We start from the raw sequence: 20,283 nt of genomic DNA on the forward strand, positions 1-20,283 counted from the left end.
TGGGCGGCTGCCCTTCCTGCCACACTTGCATGGCGGCGGCGGGGGCGTCACCCGCTGGCTAAGAACGCGGCGCGCCGTTGGCCGGAGCGGCAGTGTGGCGCTCGCGAATTGGCTGAGGGGGAGAGAGGGGATGAGGCGGAAGCCTGGCGGCAGGTGAGGGCGGCGTGGGGCGCGTCTCCGTCCCGTGAGGGGTTTAAGACCCTGCCTGGGCATAGTCCTGCCTTGAGCAGGGGTTGGGCTAGATGTAGATGTGATCTCCTCAGCCTCGTGGTCTGCAATCGCCCTACGAAAGGCCCCTTCCCATTCCCGCCTGTTTGCTGCACGTGGCCTGGCTTCAAATCTCTCTGTAAGAAGATGCTACGGGGCAGTCCTGGGTTTTGAATCTGCAGCGTCACGGCTCGTGGGGGTGCGTTCGCGCCGCGTCTTTGGGGGGAGGGAAGGAGGCTTCTCTGCTATCAGTCAGTCAAAGCCAGGAGCCTCCCTGCTCAATTTTCTGTCGCTTTTTTAAAATGATCCCGGCCCTTTAAACCATCCCCTGCAACTGTTCAGACCAGGTTTTGGGGTTGAAAAGCAATTTTCACACCCAGGGGCTGGGGATACCTTGTGTTACAAGTAATAACAAACTTCTCTGAAACCCTAGTTCGTAATGGAAATGCTTGGGACCAGTTCTTGACCCCAGCTGCGTATGCACCCTGCTGTCAATGAGGCAGATGGAAGACAGCGGCGAGTAGCCCATGCGGGCAGAGAAGCTACTCAACGGCGTGTGATTAAAAAGGAGCTGGGATCTGCTCAAGCCAAAGTTTGTTGTCCTCAGTTTGAAGGTTTTGTTGTCCTTCCTGTCTTTAAGAGCTCCCCCCACTGCTGCTGGTGCGAGGTGCCAGATGCAGAGCCCTGGACGCTGGCATCAGGATCTGCTCACTAAGGCTGATAGTTGATGCTACAAGGAAAGGCGCAGAGCAATCAAGTGCGCCAGGCTGGCGTGTGCCTGGCGGGGAGACACCTTCCTTCCTCCTGCAGCCGTTGGCCTGTGCCCTAAGGCTGATGCTCTGTTACCCAGAGGGGAGCATGAAAAGTGGCAGATTTCATTATTGGCCATAAAATAACCCAGTTTATTTTAAAATCCAACCATGACGTTTGCTCCCTGGACAATTCCACTGGCTGAGCACATGCCATGTAAAGTAGCTTTGCCCTTTTGTTTTTAGATCCACCTGCAGTTAATCAAGTGTCTCCTTGTTTTCTGATTATGGGAAGGAATTAAATGCTGGGCGGGGGGGAGGCGGGGGTAGTTTGAACAGCTGTGTCCTGTTCCTTCACTCAACTCCTTCCCATTGACATTCCTCCATCACATACAGTTTTTTGCTTTTCTGAAGCCACTAGGATGAGCAGTCCCTGTTCAAGCCCAGCACTTGTGGATTTGCTAAACCCTGGCTTTTTTTTTTTTTTTAAATATATCCAGAGCTGGACTTGGCATCATGGCTTCAGATTCAGGAGCTCTTCCCAGTGCTGGCAATGCGGCCAGGAATACAACGCTAGAGCGGTGCCTCGACGTGCTCAGAGATGCAAAAAATGACAGCGAGCAGTTTGCAGCACTTCTCCTGGTAAGGGCCTACTTCAGGCTGCAGCAATGGCATGCACCCGGTTCCAGAGCAAATATGGGACCAGCTGCCACCAGATGAACCTGTCTGCATGGAGGAGGTGGGGTGTTAGCTTCGGGCACTGGAAAACAGAACTCCTGGGTCTCACCTCTGTGTTTGCCACCAAGCCACGAGACACCTGGCACATTGCTTTAGCTCTCAGTTCCTTGGTCTCCCTGGGTGCCTTGAGGTAGTCATTTGGAAGGTCCTCAGAGTTCACAGTGTTTGTTAATAGTCAGACTGTTCAGAGGTCCAAGCCTCCATCTAGGTGTAGAGGCAACTAGGTCAGGGTTTTCTTTGCTGTTTAAGTTACTGGTGTTCCTCTGGCTTCCTTCCTAGTTGGTCAGCCTTGTCCAGAGCTTCCAGCCAGGCCTATGCATGGTTGTGGTGCAATCTGATGCCTGGTTTGTTTTGCAGGTGACCAAAGCAGTCAGAGCTGGAGAAGTGGACTGCAAAACCCGCCGTCGGATCTTCGATGCAGTCGGATTCACGTTCCCAAATCGGCTTCTTGCTTCCAGGGAACCCCCAGCTGGCTGTCCAGAGCATGTCTTCAGAGCACTTGGCCTGACCCTGCTGACATGTTTCTGCACTGATCCCGAGTTAGCCAGCCACTCCCAGATCCTTAACAAAATCCCCACCTTCAACGATATCCTGGCTTCCCCATGCAATCTGGATGACACATCTACAAGCTCCATGATTGATGATGTTTACCAGTGTCTGGGTGCAGTCCTGGCCACTGCCAGAGGCCCCAGAGAGTTGGTGTCCCGAGGAACTGTGTCAGCTCTGTGCCAGGTGTATCTGAACAATTCTTACGGCCATGACCATGCCCTTCAGTTGCTTCAGGGACTTCTAGCCACAGCAGAAGCGAGATGCTGGCAGAGAGCCACCCCTGACCTCATGGCTGTGCTGTGCAAACTCAGTGACACGTTTCACAGGGCTGAAGACATGACCAAATTCCAGATGTGTGCAGTCCTTCCTTATTTCATGCCTCCACCACCACTGCTCACTCAGCACCCACAGGGCTCCAAATGTCTCCACAACCTTTACAGAGGGCTAGCCAGCATCCTTAGCAGCAGGCTGAGCCAGCTGCAGCGTGATCCTGCACTGAAGCTGGCTGCCTGCCTCTCGCAGGCCTATGGCGCAGAATGGATCCCAGCAGGGAATACTGGGAGTAAGTTCCTGGCCTTGCTGGTGAACCTGGCTTGTGTGGAGGTTCGGCTGTGCCTGGAAGAGCCAGACCCTGCAACGGTAGACGGGAAGGAGGAGGTGATGACAGCCTGTTACATCCTCATAGAGATGGGCATCTTGGAATGCATGAGAGAAGAGAAACCTCTGCTCAAGGAGAAGCAGAAAGTGCAGCTTGTTGGAACCATGGGGGAAGCATTTGGGGCTGTTATATACTACCTGCGACAGGTATGTGGGGTCTGGAAATACCTTCTCCCTCGAGCAGGTCTAATGGGGACCATCACCAGGGAGTTCCCTCTGTCACTGCGTTTGGCTAGATACAGAAACACACTCCGGCCTTTTCATGTTTAAACCCTTCTGGTGTTGCTTTGCTGCAGTTGAAAAGCTGCATCTAGAGGCTGATGGTCCCTCCTCCCTCCATTCTCCATTTTGATCCCTAGTCCCAGTTCTCCAGCCCTTACTGGCTTTGAAAGTGTTTTTACTCGTTCACCCAAAGGGTGTCCAAATCTGACATGTTACATCATGCTGGATTGATAAACCCATGGTTCATAGATCATAGAAGAAGATCTGCAAGGTCCCTTCTGACCCTACAAGTCCGACCCCCTGCCTGGGCAGGAGAAAAACTGGACTCAAATGAGTCCAGCCAGGTAGGCATCAAGCCTCTTCTTAAAGACCCCCAGGTTCTTCTTGCTAATGTTCCCACTTCCCCACCTAGCTGGAAATTTTGGCAGCTGGTATCTAAAGAACAGCTTGGGCTGGGAAGCAGCACTTTCTAGCATCAGAAAGCACAGCAGGCTGCAGACCCTGGTCCCTGGTCCCTTGATCTGGATCCAGACTGGAATACAGCAAGGCATGGGCCTAGGAGCAGTGTTATCTTCATACCCTGAGTAGCTTCATGGCAAAGTAGCACAGTTTACTAACAATGTTTTCGGAGTGCTGAAGAGAGTTATTTGCCCACTTCCCATTGGTGGTCCATCAGCTCCTCAGGGCTCTGGAGACGCTAGTCCGAACTCCAGATTTCTGTTAAAATTGAGAACGCTGCCAGACATGTCTCAGTCCCAGACCTCATAGGTGTGAACTGCAGGAGCCAGCTATTCCTGAGCTCCCTCTCCTGGCCTTTACTAGGAGTTCCCTCTCCTGGCCTTTAACAGCCCCAAGGCAAAGACCTGAGGCTTAATCTGGAAAATGTCACTGTGCTCCCCAACTCTGGCTTTATGCCTGCTTTGTTCTTTGTGCAGGTGGGATGGGAGAAGTTGGGGGAGCCTTTCGTATTTGCCTCCGTTCGAATCCTTGGGGCCTGGATGGCTGAAGAGACGTCCTCCCTCAAGCAGGAAATCTGCGACCTCCTGCCTTTCCTTGTTCATTATGCCAAGACGCTTTTCAGAGAGGGGGACAAAGCCATGTGCTCTCCTCAACAAACAGCAGTGCCAGGTGTGCCAGGCAGCCCTAAGGACTCTGCATTGCCCACAGATGCTCTGAGGTGAGTATTGCAATCACAGGGTAAACATGAGTACTGCTGGCTCCGTCAGACCAGTATCTACACAGAAACACAGATGTCATCAGCCCAGGGGCCCATCAAGCAAAAGCCCACATGCAGCCCTGGAAAAAATGAAATCCCCAGGACATAGTGTTGCATGGCAAAGGTAGATAAACCCCTTTCTGAACTGGTGGTAACAGACGGTCCTTGAAGCATGAGCTTTGATTCCTCTTGTCTTGGCAGACCTGCAGCAGTCAAGATTCATGTATTTGAAAGTCTTGCCTTGGCCTTTGACTGGGTTCCTCCTGCAGGCTGGGGTCATTCTGTCTGAAATAGCATTTGTTTTATTCTAAAAGCACTGAGAGGGCTGGCACCTATCATGTAGGTAGCAGTCCTAGCCTTGCCTTCCCTGTGTCCCCCTATTCATTCCCCTCTTCGGCCACCCTTTCTACCTCCCACCACTGTAGCCTCAAACACCTTTTCTCCCAACCAAAATCATTCTGCCCATGCAGTCCAGGCACTTGGGTCTCGGGTGACAGGAGAAGGGATATGGCTTTGCAGTATTTTGACAGGATGTTTGCAGTCTCCCACTCCCCCCCTCAGTGTGTGATGGGAGAGGCCAGGATATGGAGTTGAACTTTCACACAGATGCGGAGAATCAGTCATAAAGCAGCTCTACTGAGTTGCAGGGTCCCATGATGAGGAACTGACACTGCATTTCTGGTAGAGCAGCATAGATGGCAGCTCTTAAATAGCAAACAAAGAATAAAAAGCAGTCGAGTGGTCCCTGCAGCTCACTTGGGAAGCTCAGTAGGGGACTAGATGCTCAGGGGCCTGGCAAGAGATCCTGGGTGATAACAGCTTGGGCAGATGAAGAATTCTCTGAAGGACACAAGAACTTCAGCCTTACCGGTTCGGGGTCAGAGCAAGACCCTCAGAGAGGCAGGTTATCCCATGTCTGCCTATGGCATGGGACTGCTCTTTGTGGTAACCTGTAGCAGCCGGGGGTGGGGAGGGGGGAGCAAAAGGGCTCATCTAACTTGTCGTTTCCTAGTTTTCATTTCCCTGCTGGTGCCATTGCCCCATGCTCTAGTTAAAACCAGCTCTCAATATAAGCCCCTAAGCTGCCTGACTGCTTCAATGTATGCCGGATCTCTTTCCTTTCAGATTTCTGCTCCCTGCCTTGTGCCACTTGACAGCAGAGGATCGACCCCGAGAAATCCTCATCTCAGAGGGGGTGCCAGCCTTGCTGTGCGAGTATTTCCTGCACCAGTGGGAGGTGCTCACCTCTGAGCCCCAGCCCTTGACTCTGCCGGACAGTGTAGAGGTCAGCCTGCAAACCAGTTGTGGGGTGTTCCTGAACCTTGTGGTAACCACTCCAGACCTGATCAGGTAACAGCCCCAGGGCTACAGGAATGGGCCTGGTTTGAGATTTTCAGTGGAAGAAAGCAGGTGACGTGTGCAGTGAGCTTGGTGGGATTCAGCCCAGTTTCAAGCACGTGTCAGCAATTGCTTGCCCATGAGAGAGCAAGGATTGCATATGCCTTTTTATAGAAATCCCCTCTCAGCTTGCAGGTGAGTCAGGAGCTCCCTTGAGCTGCCAGAGTTGCACACCTAGACCTTTGAACTGCATTAGAGAAAACCAAGTCCAACCATTTTGGGCAAAGGGTTGGACCTAGAAGTGCAGCTCTGGCCCAAGAGGCATTACCTTGTATTTCTGCCACCTGTGGGTCTGAATTGGGTTGGATGCTGCTGGTGCTGACAAGGCATCTCCTTCACCCCCTAGACTCAGCTGCAAGAAGCAAGCCAGTATATGCTGTTCCTTGCACATCACTGACCAAATAGCTTAGGGTGCTGAGCCTGAAAGAGCCTAGTGGGGTTTCCAGTTCCAGTTGGAGATTGCAGCTGCACCACAGAGAGGGAGAAAATGAAAGGTGTCCCCTTTCCCCACCCAAGGACCACCTTTACCGCCACTTTTCAGGTCCTTCTTATCTAGGAGTCCAGGACACAGGGCTGCTACTCCATTGCTTCTCTCTTAGCCTCTCCAGGTGCTTCTGGCCCTGCTCAGAGCATATCTGTCTGGCTTTGTTCTCTCCCTAGGCGAGATGGATGCTTTGCCTCCTTGATGGATACACTAATGAAGTCCCTCCCATTTCTGCTGCCCCAGCAAGGTCACCTCGTACTAGCAGCCAGTGTTGCCACACTAGGCTTGATGATGGCCAGGATATTAGCCAGCTTTCCAGGTAAGAAGTGCTGTTGGAGTTGTGCACTTTGTCATTAGCCATAAAGGCCTGGAATCGGGATGAGTGATCCAGGACCCCCACATCCCATGAAGCAGCACGTGTTCTGCACCTCCTTAAAAAAAAAAAAAAAAACAAAAAAAACCCTGATTTCGAGAAGCATCCCCAAACCATACTGGTGGCTTATACACAAATTCACTTGTTTCCCATTTGTCTCAGTTCTCCAGGAGACACCATCAGCCCGGGCTTTCTTTGAAGCTGCCATCTGCTTCCTGTCACAGGCCCATGCTGCCCAAGAGGATCCCATCAGCAAGAGTTTGGCCATGGCTGTGGTGCCAGACTATGAGGCTGCTTGGGCTGACATCCGTGAGCTGTGGTTCCTGGGGATGCAGGCATTTGCCAACTGCATAGCGCTCTTCCCATGGCTGCCCCACATGGTTCTCCAGTCATCTTGGCCGCAAGACCTCTTGGAGTTACTGGGCAAAGTGGCACCAGCCTCAGTGGACTTTGAACTCATTGCTGTTTTCCAGGGCATTTTGCTAGAGCTGGCAAGAGCCAGCCAGCAGGGCAAAGAGGTGATCATGTCTCAGCAAGGCAAGGAGTGGGCCAACCTGTATGGCATGGCAGCTTTAGAACAGTGTCTTTGTGAGCTGTGAAGAGCCCCTCCTCCCCCAGCAATGCCCCAGTGGTGGGAAATGAAGCCAGGTGTCTGCGACAGACGTTTTCATGACTCCGCATGCACCTTTCAACCTTTTACTGCCTGGATAAAGACAAGAGGCATTTAAGCTGCCAAACACCTCATAAAATTAAAGAGGTGCAGTCAGAGCTCAGCAGGGCATAGCTAGGCAGGGTTTTGCTCTGCCTGGTACCTGCTGTTTGGAATAATTGCTGCTTCAGTGCTACGTGGCTCACTGCATTCCCTGTTCTGGGAGAGGAGGGTGCTTCTTGCGGGGGAGGAGCTGGGGTCCCAGCAGAAGTGAGCACTGGGGGGTGGTGCACCTTGTGCTGCTTGAGATTGCTGAGGCTCTAGCATGGCTATGAACTGGGCCACCAACCAGTTCTTCCCAGTTTCGTGTTCTGGGATGATATCCAAGTCCATGTGTTCCTAAGCATAATAAAATCAAAATGCCTGACTTCTCTTAAGCCAGAACTAGGCTCTAAGCCAAATTTCTCAGTAGAGCTCTGCTGCCCATGTCTTTTATGACTTTCAATCACCCTGTCCTGGGCTACAGCACAGCTGTACCTGAGCACCTCTGTTCTGCCTGAATGGCCTCTCCTTACAGTACTTGCAATACCTTGCTGTTGTGGGCCCTCCACGAAGCTCCATCCCTACACCTCAGCCTGAATTGCAGTCCCCTCTAGCTTTGTGATCGGGTGCCAGTCTTTTCTGCGTCACCTTCCAGTATTTGAGGTCAGCGTGCCCTGGGGTCTCAGCTGGGTAAGGACCATGCATAATGTCATATTCCCATGACCATGTGGACAGAAGTACCTTAGAGCTAAACCCAAACCTGCTGAAACTTCCCTCGTGACTTGTTTTGATCCACACTTGGGTCTGGAGCCAAAGTGTTGTGATTGTTTGGACCTGGATCAAGCAGCAGCAGTTGTGCATGGCATGGCCCAGCCCTCATTTGAGGAAGTTCAAGGATGCAGTTCATTTTGGTATGTTGTTGTTGGCAGGTCTTGTTTCACTGCTGTAAGAATAGAAGTTCATCTCCCTGCTAGAGCAGATGCTGCTCTGGAGAGAGTTCCCAAAATACATAGAGCTGGAACCTTGGGATTCAAACTGTCCAGGATATTAGCTTAATATTACCCACCTCAGCTGTGAGATTTGTACTTGCCCCTTGGGGACAGCAGCACTGCTCCTGTGGGAGACCTGTAAATAGCATGTGCCTGAGTATGGGATGGCCCTGACAGTTCCCCAAAGGCCGTGCAGACAAATGGGGATGGCCAGGCTGTCGGCATTTCCCATTTGAAATAAAGTGTTTTTCATAAAAGCTCAACTGGACTCAAAGACTTCATTCGTTACAAGTTCCTTCACTAACAAGGTTCACCTCCACTTAGTGTGGGAGCTCTCCTGGCCCTTTCTCTCTGGATGCACTTTGCCGATTTCCTAGTGATGGCACACAAGTCTCACAGTGGCAAAAGAAAATGTGGAGAAGGCAGCGGGGCCTAGATTTCTCTTGCCTCTTCCCCCCACCACACTGGTAATGGGCCTAGTCCTGCATGAACCGACAGGCAGCTTGGCTCCTATCCCCACACAGTGTCCAGACCGCAGGAAGGTGTATTTGACGCTGAGGGTATTCAGCCACTGGAATGACGTGCAGAGGGACGGAGTGGAGTCTCCAGCGCTCTCATTTGCTTGGACTGGATGACTTCCTAAGAGATCTGCTGTAGTTGTGAGGATCTGCTGCTGCAGGAATCCTGGGTGGAATCTGTGTGTTAGGCAGGAGTCCTAAAGATCACAGCTGTCCCTCCTGGCTTTTAAATCCTTGAGCCTATGTGTTGCCAGAAACCCTTGATCCAATCTGTCCTCATTCACCACGCCTTGCTACGTGATACTCTCTAAAATAATCTTCCTTGTAACAAGTGTTCTCTGCCCCTCACCTTGTCCCCCAGTCAGTTGTGTGGAACCTCTGCTTTTGGCTAAATCTGTTCCTATCTGTCCTTGAAATAAGCAGCTGCTCTTGTCAGCCACTAGAGTGCACAGCCTGCTTCATGATGCTGCTTATAGCCATGTAGATAGCACAGTACTTGGAGGCCATCATCTTCGACTAGTGGGGCATTTCTTGAGTTTCTCTTCCTCCTGCTTCATGCAGCATCTTGGGCCCTGATTTGTTAAATGACAGACTGATCCAACAACATGGATGAAAGAGTGAGTGAGGGGGCAAGGACACAAGTGGTATTTCAAAGAATGCGGATCTGGAATTTTGATTAAATAAGGGAGACAATTGAAGTCTCTGGCAGAGGGGGGGAACGGGGGTGGTGCTTCCGTGTCCACCTGCTCATGACTTCACTTCTACAGCCCAACAGAAAATTTCACTTGTTTTTAACCTTTTGCTGTCACCCCCATGCCTTGGCTGCCTGCTTGATACAGAAAGGCCACTGAAATGTTGCCTGTCCTTCCAATGATGGGACCTTCCCTCCCAAAATTACTTTGAGCTAAGATCCCTAATGGGCAGAAGTGGGTGTTGGACCAGTGAGTTTTAATGTCTGATATAACCAGAACACCTGCTCTGTTTTTATGGAAAACTCGCCTTCCTGGACCAGTGGCCTACATAACTCTCAAAGCTTACACTCACGACCGCCTTCTTATGGGCAACGTGATTTTTGATGTTGAACGTTCTCAACCTGCCTCCTAACCTTAATGTATCTCAACAGCCTGTACGCGTTGCTGAGGCAGAGTGGTGTGCTGGGCAAAGGGATAGGAAAACTGGGAACAATAAAAGTTTCAAAACAAAAGAACGTGCTCATAACTTTTCTTTGTAATTTGGCATAAAGTACCATAACTCCCTGCTGGTGTGAAGGGGCACAAAGGCTTTATTGATGCCTTCACAGCCCCGGACTAAAGCTGCCATCCCAAACTCATGCCAATAAAGCCTTTATAGTGCCTCATGCTATCATGGATTCTCTCCCTATAAAACACCTGTGCTAATCACAGGCACGAGGCTGGATCCTAGTCATTCAGCTGCACCTAAGTACTTCCAGTGACTGGACTCAAAGGGATCATTTTCCACTCAAGCTGAGAGAGGGCTGCTGGACCAGTCAGTCCTTTCCCCTTCCTTAGATCCTCCTCTAGGGATCTTAGTGAACTTCATCAATATCAGCAAATTAGCTCTTGTTGCAGGATGAGGCAGTACTGAACCCACTTTACAGAAGGGAAAGTAAGGTAGAAAGAGGTATAGTTACCTGGGTCATGCAATTAGTCTGTGGAGGAGCCAGAATGCTCAGTCGGGTGCTTTTGCTATTAAATGAGGCCATGCTTCTGCGTCCCCCTCACCACCTAGGAAGCTGGCATATAAAACAAGGGATGGCACTGACGGTTGGAGTAACCAAGGGAGATACACTTCACTCACCAAGCGATGTCCCTTCAAACTCCAGCCTGTGGCTCTGAGGCACATCCACCAGGGGTCACCCTAAGAGCTGGTAACACAAGCCAAAATTACTTTTCAACTCACCAAACAGATGGAGCGAAGCAGGAGAGGGAGATTGGCTGGAAATCCTAGGGTGCGCACACTGTCAGCTTCCTCTGATTCCAGGAGGCAAGCCTTGGTTGGATCCCATGCCAATTTTTTTTTTTTAAGCCCCTCGTTTTATGTAACTTCTGCTTTCGTAACCAGAGCAGTGGCGTCTGCTGTCTGCACTTTGCCGTTCGGAAGGAACGTCTTTGCTCACCCGGCACCGAAAGGCTGGAAGCAAGTTAAAACAGAGGCAGGTGGCACCAGACAAGATGCTCCATGCCAGGGGAGCAGATGAGCTTTCCAGCATTAAAGACAATCATCAATCACTGGGTTAGCAGGGGCCTGTCAGCACCTTCCTGCTGGCTGGGCGAGACTCCTTGTCCTGCCAAGAAAGCTTCACACTCAGCAACTAAGGTGAACATCCAGATGAGCTGGAACATTCAAAACTGCATTTCATATTGTCAGATAAAAAGTCAGATGATTTACCAAAGGCTTTGCCCGCTCCAGATCTTTGCCCACTTCAGATCCCCTTTGCTGTTTTGCCTCTGGGGACTAGGGGTGGGAGGTAACACAAGTGACATATCTGTGCCCGCATCAACAGGAGAATGGACCCCTCAGCTCAGCACCAGCGTTCCCGGGCTTCCTGCTGGTGCGTGCTGCTACTGTTACGGCCCTGAATCCCCCCCCGGCCATCCGCAGCACTTGGACAAGAGTCTTGCCCCCCTCCCTCAATGGATGAGAGGAACGTTTGATTCCCAGGACCTGCTCCTTGGCTTCTTCTAGCGACTGCTACTGGCAACTGAACTTTCGATGACAGACATTTGTGCCACGTGGAAATAAACTAAGAGCCACAGTCTTCGCTCTCAGATCAGCCTCTTAACTGGCGTGTCTGAGGGCAACTGCTTCGAGATGGTACCAACATAGAGTAGATGTGGGACCTCGAATTTATAGCCGAGTCCCCCGATCCCTGGACTCTTCAACAAAGGAAGTAACACCATTGGTTTGGCGGGATGTGGGGAAGCCTGTCCATTGCTAGACAGAAGTGGGGAGTAGCTGGTTCCCTTGGAAGTCCCCATTTGGTCCCTAACATACTTGTTTTCTCACCTAACCATAGCATCAGCCACCCACCCCTGCTGTCAAAGAGGGAGGGAGCACAAGGACATGCCTTACTCTAAGAGGGTGGAAGCTGCCTGTGACTCGTTTCCAGAGAAAGCACATTGTGTCAGGTCTAGGACTGCCTGGAAAATGTTGCAGCAGCCTTGTCCCAGGATTGTAATTTCTAAAGTACTCCTTCAAAGGCCAGACTTTTCTTCCTGGCCTGAATTTGCTGTGACGAAGAAGAGGGAATGTTTCCTGGTGCTTAGAGGACAGGAGGAAGTGTCTTAAGACTCCAGGAAGTGCAAAACTCTAGCAGTCTTGGTTCAGAGATGCTACCTTTTTTTTATATCAACTAAGAAATCACAAAAAAAAAAAAAAAAAAAGATCTTCCTTTGCAAGCTTTCTTAGTTGGGTTAATAAAAGGTAGCATCTCTGGACCAAGAGTTTTAGAGTTTTGCATTTCTTTTTTGTCTCAGACCAACACAGCTACCAAATACATCCCTTAAGACTCCAGGGAGATTTGTTTTAATTATTATTTGCATTACAGTCAAGCTGAAAGGCCCCACATGCCAGATGCCACTTATCCATATAGGGAGAGAGTTCCTAGGTGAGAAAAGAGCTTATAACCTCGATGGACGAGACAAAGGGAAGGAGGAGAAGGGCCACGGAGTGCGAAGGGGACTTGCCTACGGTCAAGCAGGAGGGTGGAGGCCGAGGCGAAAACTTTGGTGTCCTGACTCTGGACCCGTGCTGCCTCCTCAGCTGCTACCACAGATTCTCCCACCGAGTCACAGTCAGGGAATTCTTTTGTGTCTCCATTTTTTCCATCTCCAAAACGGGAACAATAGCACCTGCACTTTGCTCCGTGCCCAGAAGGATCCCTGGATGCCAGGCGTTATTATGGCTGCCACTGACCTACGCCACGGGTGGATCACAGGCATTGCGTCTTCTACATCAGGCCAGACTGCAGAAACAAGCAGGCTCCTTCTACCCGAGCCTGGACAAAATGGATACCATTTCAGCCCAGTGGACACGTGTTTTATTTTGCTTCCTTTTTTACAGCTCTGGTTGCATCTTAAATCCTGCCGTAACGTACCCCAGCTGACAGCTTTTATTCATGTCACCCCAAACGCGCTGGCAGTTAAACTAAATATTTCATAAGGTTGCTGTTTGGCTGCAGCGCTGCCTTAGAAATATCATTGAGACCATTTTTTTCTCCTCCTAGGACCGTGAAGCAAGAAGTGAGCAAGCCAGTTACGGCTGCTGGCTGTGGATTTGACAGCCCTGCACCAAGCCCAGTTGGCCTCTAGGGGTTGCCCTCATGTTAAGTAAGTGCCACTCATCTGAAACCTTTCCATTCCTGCCCCCCCACCCCACCTTGAAGGCTGGCTTTATGGAGGTGCTTTGTTTGCTCCCTGCATTTCAGCAAAGACCAGGATTTATTGGCGCATCTGACAGGAGCCAAGATTTTAGCAGGGACTGTGTCTGTTCCTTGCCCTGGAAAAACCCGCAGACGTGCTGAGTGCTGGATGCAAGGTAAGGGAAGGTCGGCAGACACACAGACACGGCCAGTGACAAGGTTTTGTCACCTCCATTATCTGATCAGTTTTTCCAGCTTTTATAACTTGCCTGCAAATGGCTGCAACAGGTGGACACCTGTGGGGAGAAAATCTGGCCCGGGTAAAGTCACTGGCAAATACTCTCAGAGGTTTCAAAGGGCCCAAGGTTTCGTCCTTAGTTTGCGGTGGTCTCAGAAAAGGATGTCATTTCTTCACGCACATATACATATACCCAGGAGCCTGGTTGGAGAGGCAGCTTGGGTCTCAGGCAGGAAATCCCAAGTTATTTCAAGGCAACATCCTCTGCACCTTTGTCTTAGCAACACATCTATTTGACTGCAGGTGGATTCTGCTCCCTTGGTGTCTCACACTCTTTGCATTGCACAGCCAGTGTATATAGCAGGGGTGGGCAAAATGCAGCCCGCGGGCCAGATGTGTCCTGCCAAATCATTCTATCCGGCCCATGGGGCCCCTAAAAAATTTTAGAAAATTAATATTAATCTGCCCTGGGCTGCCTGTCATGCGGCCCTCAATGGCTTGCCAAAACTCAGCAAGCGGCCCTCCGCCCAAAACAATCACCCGCCCCTGGTATATATACAGCCCAGTACATGAATTGGATCGTAGAGCTGTTTGACATGATACTGGCCTGTTGCCGCTGGCACAATGAAGCCACGATAAAGGCGCATTATACGTTAAATCTGTTTGAGACAAAGACTGTGTTTCAGTGTGTGTTTGCGTTACACAACGGGACCGTAACACTGACTGGGGCCTCTGGTCACTGCTCCAGTATAAATACAAAATAATTACCATTTTGAAACCTCCAAATTAATCTGTGCAGTACTGGTGGGACTGCCCGCAAATCCGACAGAGATGACATGCCTTGCAACAAGGACGGTGTAACCCGCCTGTATGGACCGGGGGCACATTGTACCTCCAGGGGCAAGGCAGGGCAAGGGTTATCCTTGTTGAGGATGGCAGAGTGGAAGGGACTAGGATGGGCACATCGCAGAGGGAAGCGCTATGGCAAGCAAGGCCCCACTGCAGCAACATCACAGTGAACTGCTCACCTCGGGGCAACAGATTGGGAAGAGATAGCTCTGACTGCCCCTGCCTGAGAAAAAGTGCAGGCCAAACAATAAAGCAGGCTCCCAGACTGGTTCTGCTCATTGCAGCCAGGACCCAAGGGCACCAGCCTTCCCCCGCTGAAGTCAATGGCAGAACTTCTGCTGGTGATAACGGTAGCAGGTTTGATCCCTATGTCACTCGATGAGAACAAGCGAGGAGAAGTTAAACCCCCAGGGAGCCGGGGTTGGAGGCACCCTTCGGTCTGGGAATCCCTATGTGGGACCACGTGCGTGAGCTCCAGACACACACAGTCACACAAGCACACACGCAATCGCGCACTATTGATGCCATCCAAGTTTCTTGCCCCTGCCATTGTCAGAGACGGGACTCTGGGCTGGACGCCGCCCCGTGATCCCGAACACATCTGAGAGGAGACACAGGCAGGGGTTTGTCATGAATCCTCCTCACCAGCACCATCTGGTCATGGCCGAGTTTTCATGGCTTTCATTTTTTTTTTGCTTCTATTTTGCTTTGCGGAGAGATTTTTAGGTGGAACGGCAACATCCCCTCTAACGCTCCCAGCTCGGAGATCCTGGTGCCCTCCCCCGTGGGCAGGCGGCTGTGCTGCGTTTGCCATCAGCGTTTTGTACAGTTTCGCCTCGTTCAGATGAATAGAGAATCAACATTATACGGACTAGACGGGCGAGGGGCTTTAAGAATGAGCTGGAACATAACTGCAAAATACAGCATGCCCAATCCAATTTTTCTTAGCAAATGAAACGGATCTGGTGGAAAATAAATACAGCGCCAAGGAACTTTCAGGAGCAGCGTCCTTGAAAAGCTTCTTTTTTGTGTGTGTGGGGGGTGGGAACTGAAGAGCATTTGAACAGATCAGCCCTTTACACCTCTGTCTATCCCTCCCCCCCTCCCTTAAGTACCATCTTTAATAGAAATAAATTAGAATAAATGATCAGTCTCTGCCTCCTAAAGACAGGTGGCAGAGTAATATTAAAAGAAAGGAATAAAAATTCATTTAATGAGCATTGTTAATTAAACCTGGAAATCAAAGAGGTCTGAGTTGTGGGAATTCAGAGGAAAAATGAAAATGAAGGGAGCTGTAGCTCGGGGCAGGAAGAGTGGAATTAAATTAAATGTAATGTGGGATTCTGTTTGTTAATGTCTATCACACATCACAGTGCATTGCAGGTTAGGCTAAAGCATTTCTTCTCGGCTGGCACACAAATCGCACCCTGCCACAAGGAAAAACTTCCCTTCAGTCTGGTCCCAGCACAGGGCTTGCTGGCGAAGGGCCCCACGGTGCTAGGTGCTGTACACACACTGGGAGGAGGGGGGACTCTTTGCTCTGATGAGCTGCAAGCTCCCACCCAGGAGGGCCAGGGGTGAGGTCTTTACCCCAGCAGCCGGGGCAGAGCCCAGGCCTCCTGAATCCCGGCCGGAGAGAGGCGGGGGGAGACAAAAGCTTCCCGGGCAGAAGGGGAAGCACCTGGGCTGCGGTGCGCCCGGCAGGAGCCCCCCCGCCCCGGGAGGCAGGGGAAGCGCGGGGCCCCGGGCGGCCCCGGGAGGGCAGCCCCAGCCGGCCGGCCCCGTGCGGCGGCGCGGCGCGGCGCGGCGCGGCTCCTCATCTGGTTTAAATCGCGGTCCCCTCCCCTCGCCTCGCTCCCCCCAGCTCAGACGCGGCTCGGCCGCTCGCGCGCCGCCATGCACTGGAAGAGCGAGGGCGTCAAGGCCGAGCCCTGGTGCCTGCTGCAGGTGAGCCCGGGGGGCGCGGCGCGTGTGCGTGTGCGCAGCCAAGCTGGTGTGCAGCCGGAGTGTGTGTGTGTGTTCAACCAGAGAGGAATACGTGTGCGTGCAGCCCGAGGAGCAGCTGTGTGTGCACGTGCGGCAAGAGAGGGGCATTTGTTTGTGCGTGCGTGTGCAGAGGGGAAGGTGCATCTGTGTGTGTGCGGGTGCGCTCAGGGAAGTGCATTTCGTTTGTGCGGGGCTGCGTGTGCCATTAGGTGTGAGTGCGGCGCGGGAGGCGGAGGGCTTTGCGGGGGCGCGCAGCCAAGTCCACCCACTTGTGTGCGGCCGGAGGGGCTTCTTGGTTTGCCCCCGCGTGTGTGCAGCAGGAGACTTGCATTCGTTTGTGTGGATGTGCGTGCGTGTGCAAGGAAGAGGTGCATTTGTGTGTGCAGCAGAAGAGGGCTAGTTGCGTGCAGCCCAAGGGGTGTGTTTGCGTGCCCCCGCGTGTGTGCAGCAGGAGACTTGCATTCGTTTGTGTGGATGTGCGTGCGTGTGCAAGGAAGAGGTGCATTTGTGTGTGCAGCAGAAGAGGGCTAGTTGCGTGCAGCCCAAGGGGTGTGTTTGCGTGCCCCCGCGTGTGTGCAGCAGGAGACTTGCATTCGTTTGCGTGGATGTGCGTGCGTGTGCAAGGAAGAGGTGCATTTGTGTGTGCAGCAGAAGAGGGCTAGTTGCGTGCAGCCCAAGGGGTGTGTTTGCGTGCCCCCGCGTGTGTGCAGCAGGAGACTTGCATTCGTTTGCGTGGATGTGCGTGCGTGTGCAAGGAAGAGGTGCATTTGTGTGTGCAGCAGAAGAGGGCTAATTGCGTGCAGCCCAAGGGGTGTATTTGCGTGCGTGAGGGTGTGCAACGAAGTGTATTTGTGTGCGTGCGTGGAGCAGAAGAGGTATATGTGTCCGTGCGCGTAACAAAAGAGGCGTAATTTTGCGGGTGCCTGCGTGCAGCAGAGGAGGTACACTTCTGTGCGTGCGGGCGTGTACTGGTACGTGTGCGCGTGCAGAAGAAAGGGTGTGTATGTGTGCGCAGCAGGAGAGGTGCTTTCGCGTGTGTGCAGGAGAAGAGGTCTAATTGCGTGCGTGGGCGTGCGTGCGGAAGTGTAGCTGTGTGCGTGTGTGTGCCGAGGTCTCGGAGTGTACGTGTGCGTGCACGTGTGGGGCGGGCCGGGCGCTTCCCTGCCGGGCTCCGAGCGGGGCTCGTGGCGCCGGGGGCCGCGCTTGCCCCCTCCGTGCCCGCAGCTTGCGGCGGGGGGGCCAGAGGGACCCCGCGCTACGCCCGCGCCTCGCCCCGCTCACCCGGCTGAGCCGGCCGCCCTCGACGCCGCTGCGCGGTGCGGGCCCCGGCGGCCGCTGAGCCCCCGGCCCGGGGGGCAGGGCAGAGGCTGGGACGGGACCACCGCGGCCCGGCCCGGCTGCCCCGCAGGCGCCCCCGGGTCCCACCGGGAAATCCCGGCCCGGGGCGGGGGGGGGCTTCCCGGGCCCCTCCTCCCGCGTGGGCCGGTCGAGGCGACCCCTCCCTGGGCGGGGGCGGGTTCAGCGCGGGGGGCTTTAACCCCGCCGAGCTCCCCCGCCCCGGGCTCCGCGCGGCTCCGCGCTCCCGGCCGGGAGGGAGGGAGGGGGCGGCGTGCGCCGAGCCGCCAACGCGTGCGCGGTCCGACGGGCGCTCCCGGCGCTATATCTGGCTGCATGGAGCCGGGCCGCGCTCAGAGGGCGGCGGGAGCGGGCTGAGCCGCCTGCCCCCCCCCGCCCCCCGCCCCCGGTGCCCTCCCGCGGGGCCCCGCCGGCGCGCAGATGCTGGTGCACCCCTACGCGGGCATGGTGAGTGCGGGGGCCGCGGGCGGGCGCGGGCGCGGGCGGGGGGGCGCAGCCCGGGGCTGACGCGGTTCTCGCCCCCAGGAGCGAGCGGACGGGCCGGCGGGGGGGCGCCTCTCGCAGCTGCCGGCGCTGAACCAGGCGGCCTACGCGGCCGCGCCCCCGCTGTGCCACACGCCGGCCGCGGACTTCCAGCCGCCCTACTTCCCGCCGCCCTACCCGCAGCCGCCGCTGCCCTACGCGCAGGGCCAGGAGGCCGCCTACCCGCACCTGGCCGACCCGTACGGCGGGCTCGGCGCCCTGCACCAGCCGCCCCAGCCGCACCAGCACCAGCCCGCCTGGCCCCCGCAGCGCGCCCGCCAGGACGACGCGGGGCTGCTCGCGCAGAGCCACCGCGCCCTCGGCCTCGACCCGCGCCGGGACTATGGGGCCGTGCCGCGCCTGCTGCACGGCCTGGCCGACGCCGGCCACGGCCTGGCCGACGGGCCGCTGGGGCTGCACGGCCTGGGCCACCACAGCCTCGAGGACATCCAGGTAGGCCCGCGGGCGCTGCCCGCGTTTTCTCGGCCGTTTTTTTTTTTTTGGGCCCCGGGCGGGGTGGCGGGGCAGGTCGCGGGGGCCACCCTCCCGCCGCATTGCGGGGCGGTGTTAGCCCTCCGCCCGACGGCGCGGGGGAGAGCCCCGGCAACGAAAGCGGCGCCGGGGGCCGCGGGCCGGGGCAGTCCGGCTGGGCGGTGCCCCGCGCCCCGGCGGCCGCAGCCCTGACGCCTGCCCCGCTTTGCTTGCAGGCGGTGGAGGAGGCCGGGATGAACTTGCTGGATCAGTCGGTCATCAAGAAAGGTAAGGCAGGAGGGGCCCCGCGCCTCGGGCTCGGGCTCGGCCGCGGGAAGGGAGCGCGGTGCCGCAGCCCGGGCAGGATGCGGGCCCGTCTGCTTCCCGCGCCGCGGGCAGCCCGCTCCCGCCGGGCGAGCGCCCCTGGACGACCCCCGGAGCCGCCGCCGGGCAGGGCCAGCGTTTTGTTCCCCGGAGGGAGCGGGCGGGGGCTCGTCGGGGATCCGCGCGCCGGGCCGGGGTCTCCCCTCGGCGGGGCAGCGGCGGCGGGGCAGGAGGGGCCGCGGGGCCCGCCCGGCCTCTGCATTTCGTTGCCGGCAGCCGGGGCCCGATCCCGCCGCGGCCGCAGGCGCGAGCGGCGCCGCCTCGCAGCCCGGCCGTGCGGGGCCGACGCTTTCCCGGCCCTTCCGCGGCAAGCAGGCGGCCCGCAGCCGCCCCGCGGCTCCGGCCGGCCTTTCGCCTGGAGCGGCGTCCCCTGCCTGCCCCGCAGCGCCGCGGTTAGAAGAGCCCCGCTCCTGTCAAATATTTTTCTAATAAAAACTTCGTCGGGGGCCGGTGGAGATCGGTAGGCGCATGATGGATTTACGCGGCGGGCTGGGAGAATAACTTGTATGAAATATTCAAATCCGGCTCTCGGCTTTTCGTAGCGTTTTTATGGGGTGGGGCGGGATAAATAGGAGAGAGAAAGGACTTGCCCTGCTGTGGGGTGGTCGTCCTCTGGACAGATTGAGTTTTCATTTTGGCCGTGTCAGAGAGCTGACTACAAACTGGGGCATCCCGGGTCACCCCTGGCGGTGACCGACGAGCTGGGTCATCCAGGGGAGAAGGGGCCTCTGCATCCCTTCTCCGTGGGTGAACCGCCCCGACCATCCGGACCTTTGTCGGGCAGACGCCGCAGGGACGGCCCGAGGCACCGCTGCCCTCGGGGTTGCACAACCAATTTGCACCAGTGTAAAGGGAGTGTGGGGCAGGACCCCGCGGGAACGGGGGTGGGGGACTGAGATTTGCAGGGGTGGAGATGAAGGTACAAGCAGCAAAGCAAGAAGAAATGAAGGTCTCTGTATTTTAGGGAGTGTTTGTTATTCAAGCCTTGCTCTTAGCTGCACTGCTCGGCACCCGCTGTAACTTTGATTGTGCTGAAAAAAAAAAAGCAGCAGAATTTTCTCATTGGAGCTACTTTTACCTTCTTGATTGGGGCAAAAATTGGGTTGACATCAGTTGTACAACTGGGTAGTTGTTGCACAGTAAAAGAGAAAAAAATCATGGTGCGTTACAGTACCCTTTACAGGGAAATCGTTATTCTAAGAATAAAATTTCACTTTACAAGGCATTTCAGGGAAGCATTAACGACCATAATTATTTTAGCTTTTAATCAGAACACATAAGAGGCATTTCATTAAATACCATTGC

At 54.7% G+C, this 20,283-nt stretch overlaps 2 protein-coding genes across 7 annotated transcripts in view; both read left to right on the plus strand.

Moving 5' to 3' along the window:
* The first annotated feature begins 15 nt into the window (after nt 1-15).
* Nucleotides 16-8,536, plus strand: NCDN (neurochondrin). Of its 5 annotated transcripts, XM_090058648.1 has the most exons (9): nt 16-153; nt 264-346; nt 641-821; nt 1,457-1,598; nt 2,052-3,047; nt 4,058-4,299; nt 5,464-5,688; nt 6,397-6,539; nt 6,756-8,536. In XM_090058648.1, exons 4-9 carry the CDS (start codon nt 1,473-1,475, stop codon nt 7,190-7,192), a joined length of 2,169 nt encoding a protein of 722 aa, XP_089914774.1. In that variant the 5' UTR covers nt 16-153; nt 264-346; nt 641-821; nt 1,457-1,472; the 3' UTR covers nt 7,193-8,536. The 5 variants fall into 5 exon arrangements, with proteins under 5 accessions (XP_089914774.1, XP_089914775.1, XP_089914773.1 ...); XM_090058649.1 differs by lacking the exon at nt 264-346; XM_090058647.1 differs by lacking the exon at nt 16-153 and having other exon boundaries at nt 160-406.
* A 7,514-nt stretch (nt 8,537-16,050) lies between these two features.
* TFAP2E (transcription factor AP-2 epsilon) overlaps nt 16,051-20,283 on the plus strand; it is a 42,012-nt gene continuing 37,779 nt past the window's right edge. Inside the window, exons 1-3 of one of the 2 annotated variants that reach the window (XM_090057490.1) lie at nt 16,051-16,206; nt 18,127-18,576; nt 18,831-18,882. In XM_090057490.1, coding sequence (XP_089913616.1) covers nt 16,156-16,206; nt 18,127-18,576; nt 18,831-18,882 — 553 coding nt within the window. In that variant the 5' untranslated portion in view covers nt 16,051-16,155. Of the gene's footprint in view, nt 16,207-16,888; nt 18,049-18,126; nt 18,577-18,830; nt 18,883-20,283 lie in introns of those variants that run through there. The other variant, XM_090057491.1, reaches the window with a different exon arrangement.

Source organism: Crocodylus siamensis, chromosome 7, assembly GCF_052110815.1.
Source record: "Crocodylus siamensis isolate JL-2025a chromosome 7, ASM5211081v1, whole genome shotgun sequence".
NCBI lineage: Eukaryota > Metazoa > Chordata > Crocodylia > Crocodylidae > Crocodylus > Crocodylus siamensis.

Bases quoted from the DNA above. Each gene is read 5' to 3' on its own strand.
- NCDN (XM_090058648.1), top strand. From the start codon at position 1,473: ATGGCTTCAGATTCAGGAGCTCTTCCCAGTGCTGGCAATGCGGCCAGG. The intron at 1,599-2,051 runs GTAAGGGCCTAC...TTTGTTTTGCAG, and splicing joins AGTTTGCAGCACTTCTCCTG to GTGACCAAAGCAGTCAGAGC. The intron at 4,300-5,463 runs GTGAGTATTGCA...CTTTCCTTTCAG, and splicing joins TTGCCCACAGATGCTCTGAG to ATTTCTGCTCCCTGCCTTGT.